At 36.8% G+C, this 10467-nt stretch overlaps 1 protein-coding gene across 5 annotated transcripts in view; it reads left to right on the plus strand.

Annotated features, from left to right (window-relative positions):
• Positions 1-7831, plus strand: part of FERMT2 (FERM domain containing kindlin 2) — a 1218449-nt gene extending 1210618 nt beyond the window's left edge. For all 5 annotated transcript variants that reach the window (XM_044074394.1, XM_044074398.1, XM_044074396.1 and 2 more), the window contains one exon: positions 5662-7831. In XM_044074394.1, the coding sequence (XP_043930329.1) occupies positions 5662-5835 (174 nt within the window). In that variant the 3' untranslated portion in view covers positions 5836-7831. The remainder of the gene's footprint in view (positions 1-5661) is intronic.
• The last annotated feature ends 2636 nt before the right edge of the window (positions 7832-10467 follow it).

A 10467-nucleotide genomic window follows, 5' to 3' on the forward strand; every position in this document is an offset into this window, starting at 1 on the left:
TTCTGTGTAATTTGCTCCTACCATTTTCTAAAGACCCCACTTCCAGTTCTTCTTTCACTTTCCTCATAGCTTCTAAACATCCACAGGAATACCATCTATTCTTGCAGACTTTCCTGCAAATTGATTGTACCTCACTTTTTCACCTCTTTATCTCATCCTCTATCTTAACTGTTATTTTTTTTTAATTATTCCATTTGTGCTCTTTCTTGATTCACATTTGTCTGCTTTATACAAATTTTCACAAAATTTCTGAAATATCAGTAATACCTCTAGAGGATCAGTGGTTATTTTTCTTATAGGCTGCCTAAGTTTGGCAGCATCCCCTTTTTACTTTGTTGCCTGAGCCATTGTGCCTAACATTTGTGCTCAGAAGTTCTTATCAAAAATAGTTTAACAGCAATCTTTCTGAACTCATGTATATTATCCAGATATTCCCTTATTTTCTCTTTAGCACTCTGCAGTTGCACCTCCTCTCCCAATATTTTGCAGTACTTGAAGCTGTCAGCCCTTCTAAATTCCTGTTGCTTTTTAACCATATCTTATTTTTTGTCTACCCTACATTTAAACTCCACTTTCCTTTTATCTGACCCACTAGCAGTAACCTCTGAAGAAATATTCATCTTCCCTAATAACTTGAAAAATTTTCACTACACATTCCTTAAATTCCTCTCTCTCTAACAGGTGGGGAAACGCCAACATTTCTTACATCAGTACCCTGCAGTTTTTATCTTGGTGCATGGTCTAAAATATTTATTGGATGTGTCAGATTTCACTTAGTAAATGCACACATTCCTGTGAAATAGTTTGTCTAGTCTAGCCCAGTTACTGTACTATGGGGAATAATATACAAATTCTCTCAAAGTTCCTACTGGTGAATTCAAGTCTTCCGTACCAAATATTTTTATAAATATTTTCAGAAATCTGCCCTCTTTTGTTATATTTTCCTTTCTAGAGCCCCCATAGATATCCTTACTATTGCAAATCAAATTTCAGTCACCACCTGTAAGTAATATTCCCTGCTGAAAGCTGACTATTTCTCCCCAAATTTTCTTAAGCTCCATAAGAACAGGTTTAGGTGGAAAATAAATGCATTCTGGTGTAATATTCCTCCCTTGTTAGTAGCCCTTTACTACTACAAATCTACCATTATCTTTTTTCCCTCTTGTGTCACTACTGGAGCTCATCTAGCAATTATTGTACTGCCCTTTTCCTTTGTCAGTAATACTCTGCTGACTGTTCTGAAAACCTGTATCAAATTCACATGCTCATTTCTTTTCAAGTGTCTTGTAGCATTTATATTTGCACTCTACGTTTCTTAATATAATTAATTGTTCTTTCCTTTAATCAATATATGTGAGGCCATTAACATGCCATAGTAATATAGATACTGTAGACATAAATTATTTCCACTTATTATATATGACAGCTTTTTAAAATGTCTGTTCCCAGTTTGTTACATGCACCCAGTATTGTTTTGACAGGTTGATATTTTATACAGTTTAGTAATCTCCATTTGAATCTTTGTGACATTTTGCAAGATTTTGTTTTAATGAACACCCTCAAACAAAAAGAAAAAACACTAACAGAACACCCCCATAACTTAACTTGAAACAAACACAGAAAACTTTGTATGTCTTCAAATAATGAAGTTTAACCCTCCTGGGGTTAAACTTGGTCCAAATTGACAGCTGCTCAAACAGGCATAACTTAACCTCTAAGGTTGTCCATACTAAGACGTATGTTACAGCCTGTGCTCCTATTTACACTAATTGATATCTGTTCATTTTATCCTTATTCCCCTCCCAGATGCAAAAAAAAAAAAAAAGCTTGTATGTTTACAGGAAATAGCTTTTAGCCTTAAAGTGCTTTGGCTTTTTTGCATCCTAGTCAGTTTGCATGGAAATCTAAGAATAAAATGTACAGCTGCCGTCAGCTACAGACTTCTCAAACTGAACATTTATTTGCTAAAGGAAAACTTTTCATTACATTCACTGTTCTCTTGTTAATTGCCTACACAATAGACTTATTGGATTCAGCCAAAGGCCTTAATCCAAACATTCACCTATGCAAAAGTAAGAGAAAACACAAACTTTCTCCATAAACACACACACACACACACACACACACATATATATATATATATATATATATATATATATATAGAGAGAGAGAGAGAAACCTGTGCACTTTTACACACCATTCCCCATCTCAACAACCCAAAATTTATAGCATATTAAACATGCTTTTGTCCAGCCTTTCTTGTTTTTACATTGTAATGCTTACATTTCATAAAACTAAAAAAGGCTCTTTCTTACTTTAGAACACCAGGAACGGTTCACGTAGTGTCAACCAGGCACCATGAGACAGGAACACAATCAGTATATATATATATAAAAAAAAAATACATCAACGTGCAAGTTCAAAACAACTGTATTAAAATTTTCCATAAACAGAGTAAACGGTTAAGCGTTTTTGTCTCTCTAGGTATGGGACTTCATTAGAACTGTTAGTGCTAAAACAAACCTGTATTATATAGTACATTTAATACTTTTAATTAATCATGTGATACTGTTATTAAAAAAGACAGTCTGTAAAATTACTGAGAACGCACACTGTCTTCAGTACTGAACCAAAAAAGTATTTAAAAACTTGATATGTTCATACAATAAAAAAAATTCTAAGGAATACATGAATACAATATTATAAAACACAATATTATTCATTTTGTGGGTTTCAGTATGAGTATTAGTGAACAAAAATGTTATAAATCAGCTGCCCTTATTTTAAAATGGGTGCAATAATGTGTTCATTAAGCCCTGGTTTGGACACTGCATTTAACACTGGCAACCAAATAAGTTCTCTCTTCTCAGTTAATGTTTCCCATGCACCACCTCTAAGACATTTAGGGACCACTTCCAGCTCACCAAATGAAAATTTTGTAAAACAAGGGCAAATAAGGGAGTGTTTATATAGTTAGTTATTAATGTTGCCTTTAGCTATTGCATGGGTATGTTCACATATCCTGTTCCACAGTTGCCTTTCATTTTTCCATATGTACAAGTCATTGCATCCCTCACAAATAGACACGTGAACTTAACCTTTAGTGGTGCAGTTACCATGCATTATTATGACATCAGTGGGAGGCATTCCTAGAATTACTTGCTGCTGTTCGAAAGTGTATCTACATTGGTTACATGCACCGCAATGCCTAGTGGCTTTCTTTATAAAATGATTTTTTTGAAAAGTCAGTCCTAGGGCATTCCATTAAATACTTCTAATTTTGTATTTAAAACTGCTCATTTAGAATTTCCCCCAGAGTCGTGAAAATGTCTGGGTTACCCCTAAACGCACACTTATTTTTTTAACCATAATGCATTTAATTTACTTTGAGTAAATGTATATTTAGTATATTTATCTTTAAAAAAGGTGGTGGTTGAAAATGCTTTACTATATAACATGCAATTTATATCATGAAATGTTTTAAACAAATGCTTTTAAGAACAAAAATTGTTCTACTTGTTTTTTTTCCTTTTTCTGTTCTTCCATATATTAATGACGTGAAGTGGAGTACACTGTTTTCAGTCCCCACAAGTTTAACAAAGTCAAAAGTCCATTCTTTCCACTTTTTCTTACAAAGCCATATTTCATTGCTTTATAATATCACATTTATTCAGTAATTGCAGTGTTCTTGCTTGTCTCTCTGTTCATGTCCATCTCCCAACCCCAGATTCTGGTTCAAGTCCAAGAAACTAGTGATTCTTCTAGTCAGCACCTGTGATTTTTTTTCTGTCTCGAGCAATTTGCTCTGGAACATTGAAAAAGGTTTCACTGATGGTATCTCTCTCTGAGCTTTATCATCAGAAGAATGAGAAGCAGTCCCCCCTTCTGTTTGTTGGTTGACTTTTAGTTTGACAAACAATTGTATTTTCTCCTTAGCCTGTTCTGCATCAAAAACTAACTTTGATCCTCCAGGAAAAAAAAAAATATGAAGACAGCTGGATAGAGCAGCTTGAATATCACACTTGGCTGTCGACATTCTCTAATTACTTCGATAAATTTGCTTCTGTTCTGCCTGATGTACATTGAATTATTTTCCACAAACTGTCTCCAGTTTTTAATACGTTGCTCTTTTTCCACAGTTTTGTCAAGATCAACATTCTTTGCTGATATGATTGCATCCTTACTAATACAGATCTTTGCTGCTTTTTTATGGCCAGATTCGAAGCATATATGATGTGCCCTTTCATAGGTTCATAGGTAGGTACCAGGCTATCTGCCCAAAGGCATTTATAAACCTAGCTGGAATATGGCTTTCGCCGCCCCCTTAGATTAGTTCCCTGTGCCTCTGTCCAGCAGAGCCACTGAAGTGATCCCTTAGGTAAACTTCCTGTTTCCCATCCACTCGTCAGGGTTTCTCTTGAAGAGTGTTAGTGAGGAGCTCTGCCGTAGGTATCCTAGTCGCTGTTCCCCTTTCTTTTTGTTTCTAATGTCATAACCAGTTATTTTGCTTTCTCAGGGTTAACCTATGTCCTAGAGAAGCAGCTAGTAGGTCTTCAGGCTGAGCTTTACCCCTGGGTATTCCTTACCTCAAGTCCAATAAGTGTGGCTCCAGACTCCTCCTGTGCAGCAAGAACAAAGAAAGCAAGAGCTAAAGATAGCATGGACTGAGATCCTCATACTGCTGATATGGTGACATCCAGAGGGAAGGACGTCCACCTGGCCTAAACAAGAATGGGTGCTAACCTCTGAAACTCTGGTTAGTTGTTGGGCCCTCTGCAGTTGAAGTCCCACATGTCAGTGAGCATACTTGAAATATTTACAGTTATGGCATGTTCCTACAGAGCTGATCTTTGCATCAACTGAAATTTGTATTGAAATTTTGTTAATCTACGGTGTTTTCATATAAACCTTTTATAGCATTTTAAAATCTCATCCTCAAACCTTCTCACCTTCAAATACATTTGTGTATTAAAAGCTGAAAGATCATTTACTGTTGTCACTACAGACAGAAAAACGTTATTAGAAAGACTTACATCATCCCAGATATTTTAACACACTGGAGTACCTGCATTTGGCACAATACAGAGATTTTGGTAACAGTGGTACTTGACAGAAGTCTGAAACGCTGACCTGAAATTATTGGCGTCTGCCATGTGAATAGTTTGAAACTGCTGAAATTCGCATGCAAGTATTCTTTATTTACCTATCCATTTCTTAACAGGTAGGTTGTCTGGTCCTGCTGAACCATCTTCATTTGTACTGTGTGCCACAAGGCAATACATTTTGTTTATATGGTCTGCCAAATGTTTAAATCGGGAGACAGATGCTGTTTGAGTTTATGGAGGGTGGACTTACTGTTAAAAGTAGTTGTAGTTTGGGGAAAAGTTCTGATGCACAGCGTAATTTAAGACAGGCATGTGGAAAGGTTTTGCTGCCAAGTTTTGTTTGTATGATGGCATGCTTGTTAGCACAACAGGGCCTGCTGTATCTGATGTGCTGTTTAGTAATTGAAACTTGTGTGACATTGTAGTATGCAGCTTACCACATCAGTGTCATTTTCCCCATATAAATTACATTGGTATTACAATTTTTTCAGCAAACGTGATGCAGCTTGAACTGCTTAAAATGTGCCATAACTGCACTTTTTTGCCCTTTCCACAGGTAACTGTAGAGTTTGCTGATGAAATGAAGGTTTCCTTTATCTGTAGCGAGGTGGACTGTAAAGTTGTCCACGAGTTCATCGGTGGATACATATTTTTGTCTACACGAGCCAAGGATCAGAATGAAAGTTTAGATGAAGAAATGTTCTATAAGCTTACTAGTGGCTGGCTGTGATGTATACCAGAAGATAAACTTTGAACATTGCAAATATTTTGATTTACCTGAAGGAACTGTCATTTGAGACATAATGCTTTACAAAGCCAGCTTGGAGTGTAACATTTTATCATGGACGTTTTTTTATATTCATTACAAGACAATTTAACAATATTTGTGCACTAACGAGCACTTCTTGTTTAATATGCTACCAAATGTACCTTGCAGCTTTGTGAATCACTATCCAGTGCAAAAGACTTCATGGACAGATGCAGGTTATTTTTTTTTTTCAAAAAGTTAAAACACTAATTTCTAAGAACTACAAGCCATCCTTGGCAGAAATGTAAATGTCTGGGGTTGAAGATAACTCTATGAAGAATATTTATCAATTTGTATGCATGTTTATTTTATTAATTTTGACCTGCTGCTCAAACTTCAGTATCAAAACAGTCAAGTTTTCAATGTTCTGTTTTTCATACTACAGCAGTCAGGACTATTGGAGAAAGTTGTATGGAGGCAAGAAGGATTTTTATTTTGTAGTAGATATTTTAGAAATGGTTAGCAATTAATTTTGATATACCATTTATATTGCCTTAATTGTTTTTATTTTTAAACCATATAGTATTATGCAAAGTATTTTAGTATTCACCAGCATTAGTCACCTGTTAAATTGAAATATGCAATATTTTCAACTCGATATGAAGACAATTCTATATGAAGTATTAGTTTTATGTAACTAATGTAAAAACAAGTTTTATAAAATTGTACAGTTTTTTTTTAATATAATCTCACAAGCAAATTACCAAAATTGCATAGGTCAATTGAAAAAGAAACAACTATGTTGGAGTTGCGAAAGTGCATTCAAAAATCGAAGGATTTACAGATTTATTGCTGCTTCCATTTTATTGTGATGGCTAGTCTAACCATCACAAATGCCATAATGGGAAGTTTTTCCAGTGGTTACAGAAACTGTGTATAAATGCTTTTATTTTAAATAAAATGAATTTCATTTATTTAATACAGATGAAAATCCTTTTAATTAAGCCTTCTTAAAAAGATTAGCAAAGTGAAATGTGTGGTTCTGTGTGGAGCAATGCTAATGTGTGCTGTCTTGCAGTGACTGCAGTAGCTCAGTGAAGAATCTTTTCTGAAATGAGAACATATCTCATTTTAATTGAATCATCTCTCATTTTATTATGGATATTTCTGAAGTATGTTTCACAAACCTGGAGCTTTTTGTTTTATTGGAATTGTTTTACACTTTCAATAAATCTGCAGACCTCTTGAGATACCAGTAGCAAAGTATATGAACATTTGTGACACTAACATGAACACGATGTTAAACATCATGCATTTCAGGTAGAACTCCCTTTTTCGGCATACAAGTGTCAAGCTGGCCATGGTATATTAAAGATCACCTGTGTTGTTGAACTAATGACTTGAGTTTAACTAAAGGCAGTGCCGCCTTAAATCTAATAGACATAAATGAATTTTTAACCCCTTCCCCATTTGTCTTCAGTTTAATTTTCTATCTTTAAAGTTTCTACAATCTTTAGTCAAGGCCTCCATCCGTGATACTTTTCCTTATAATCTGTATATGTGAAATATGAAATGAGTTATTGCTTCCTTTAAAATATCAAAAACATACATACTGTTAACAAATGTATTTCTCCTGTCCTTCAGATTTTCTAAAAAATCTAGTTATGTATTCCAGTGGCATTTTGCAACATTCACCACATTATCAAAATCCAGTCATGTAAGTTTATGTTGGTGCATATTCATTCCGTTTATAAATACAGTGGAAAGTGTAATATTTACAGTGATATGTATTATTGGATTGTAGGTTACATATTGTAAGGTTACCAGTAGCAATGAGCTATGCTGTTAAAATACTGGATTTATAATAAGTGTGGTTTATTCCCCATGTACTAAACAAACCTTTTTGCCTTTACTTGGTATCCTAGTGTTCATCTAAAATTTTTTACCCCAGTTCACAATAAAGGCAATGAAGAAACCAGGTTCTTGTGAGGCAGTGTTTTTGCTCATTCTGACGTAGTTTTATTCGTATATTTTGATTCTGATGTGACTGCAACTCGTATATCCATCCTGCGCCACCTGATAGGTTAGGAGCTTCTTTGATGTATGCCTCTTAGAGCTGGATATCTGTTCACTCTAAAATTTAACCTTGGGTATTTAAATAGTGTGTACCAGTGTGCAAATTACCAGCTGTTGAAGGCTCGAGAAGGCTAACTGCTTGAGAGCCTTTCCAAGCCTAGTCACTATAACCAGATTTACCCTGTATATGTCCACTAGGGCAGGAGGAAAGCATGGGCTTGTGCCTATGCCTTTGGTATTTTTTTTACAGATTTTATAGATTGCCCCTATCCATAAGGGACATAGGCACCACCCTGGGTGTGAATTTACAGTTCCCCATCCATCAGTCTAGACTGGCCTTGAAGAGGGCCAGGGAAGTACTGTGCTTCATGTGAATAGGAAGTCTTTACAAAGAAGTGGCAGTCTGTGGAACATCCATCTGTGTCTCCGGCAGGTTCTCTTTGACTGCTAGGTTCATATGCCTGGAATGGGTGACGTTTTTGGTGTTTGCCTCTTCAGAGCTGGATATCTGTTGTCTTGCAGGTATGCAAAAACTCCCATCAAGGCTGGATTTGTCTTTGTAGGTCAGACACAGGTCACCCCTTAACAGTTAATAGGAGACAGAGTAAAGGGAAAGAGCTTTTAGTCTATCCATGTAGGACATGTTTGCACCCTGTATTTTCTTTGTGAGGAACTTTGAGGTCGCTCCAGCTGTTGAAGAGGTATGGTCAAGTACATTCCAAATGGGGTGTTGTACTCAATTATTGGGCTAATGAGGGCTGTGTGCAGTGAGGCTGTAATCCCCCTAGAGCTGGATGCCATACCTTATAAGTTGTGCCATGTAGAATGACATCCTTAACATTGTGGATACGTGATGGTTGAAGTTCAGGCTGCTGTCTACCTGGGTGCCCAGAGCCTCTACATCTGAGCCTACTCTTAGGGGCGTGTTAATATTTTAGTTAGTAGGGTTATCTGTTTTCCCAAAAGATACAGTAATGCATTTCTTCTTGTTTAGTTTCAGGCCATGGTTATGATCCCAATCATTTGTCTGGTTTAGACATTCCTGAAGGTTATCTACTTCAGTGTGGGATTCAGTAATTGCTCCCAACCTGAAGTCATCTGCAGACTTAGTCATCCAGAGCCCTGCACATTGTCCTTGGCATCAGCAAAGTAAATTCCAAACAGGAATGGTCCCTGCCATGAGCCCTGTGGTACACCAATCGTAACTAGTCTCTTGCTGGAACTAGAATCACCCACTTTGACCATTTCTCCTTGAGCTAATTGGCTATCCAACTAATGACATGGGGATTTATGCTCAGTTCTGTGAGTTTACTTATACCTGAGTGGGGTATTGTCAAATGCCTTAGCCAGATAGAGGTAAGCGGTATGCATTGTTTTACCCTCATCCATGGCCTTAATGACCTTCTCAAAGAAGTTCACTGGGTTTAGCTGGCAAGACCTACACTTAACAAAGCTGAATTGGGTGTGTCCCATGTTTGGAGGTTTCCTAAGTCTGTCAGGTCCGTGAGTTTTCTCTCCATGGCCTTATAAAATAAACAAAACTAGCCAAACTTATGGGTGTGTAATTTCCCAGGTTAGTTTACAATCCTGGATGCAGGAGTATGATCATAGCTGCTCTTCACTCTGTCAGAACAAAGCCTGTCCCAAGGATGTAGTGAAATAGCGATCCTGTTTGGCCCTATAGGTCACTATTCAAATTATTTAACAGAAAACCTGGCCCATTGTTGTGCCCCACTGATGCTGTGTTTTTAGCTTTGGAGAGAGTTGTGACTAGCTGTTCCTTAGTGATAATCAGTGGAGGAGTGGTGGAGAGTATTTCTTGGGGGAGAGCTGAGAGTGATGGGGGAGTTAAGTTTGAGCTGAATTTATTAGCCAGCAGATTAGCTATGCCTGCTGGGTGTAGCTGATAACCATCGCTAACTAATTCTGCACAGTGTAGGATGCTGCTCCTTAAGACTGCAGACATAGCTGAAAAATGTCTTATGCTTATCTTTAGTTTTGGAGGCTATTTTTTTCCTTAGTCTGCTTTTAGAGACTTTACTAGTTCCCTGATCCACTTGTTTAAATTAATAAGAGATTTATTGCTCTGTGCGCATTCCCTATTGTTTCTCAACAGGGTTGTCTTCCTTTTGTTGTACCATCTATTAAGACCATGGGTCCACCAGGGAGACTTGTTTTGCAGTTTGACCTGGGCTTGTTTCTGCTCCCATTTGTTTTTGTGGTCATACAGGGATTTATACTGTTCTGCACAGACTATGTTTTCTGTATTTGAGGGAGATAGGAATCTACCAATGTCGTCTCTTGACCTATCAGAAATAGTCAGAGATTTGGGATGCATGGCTAGGCTTAAAAAGGCCCTTGTGGTTGTTAGCCTAGTAAACACCTGTGAATCTTAATAGGAGGTTGTTTTAGAAAAAAATTGAAGTTTTTGGGGTTCATTGGGGGTCTAGATTTACCTTAATTCCCAGGGAAACTACTTTATGATCTGATCTTACAATGAATACATTACATGTAGGGGTGGGGGAGCAGCTCTCCCCC

Source organism: Protopterus annectens, chromosome 6.part0 (genome assembly GCF_019279795.1).
Source record: "Protopterus annectens isolate FY-2018-M chromosome 6.part0, PAN1.0, whole genome shotgun sequence".
NCBI classification, from domain to species: domain Eukaryota; kingdom Metazoa; phylum Chordata; order Ceratodontiformes; family Protopteridae; genus Protopterus; species Protopterus annectens.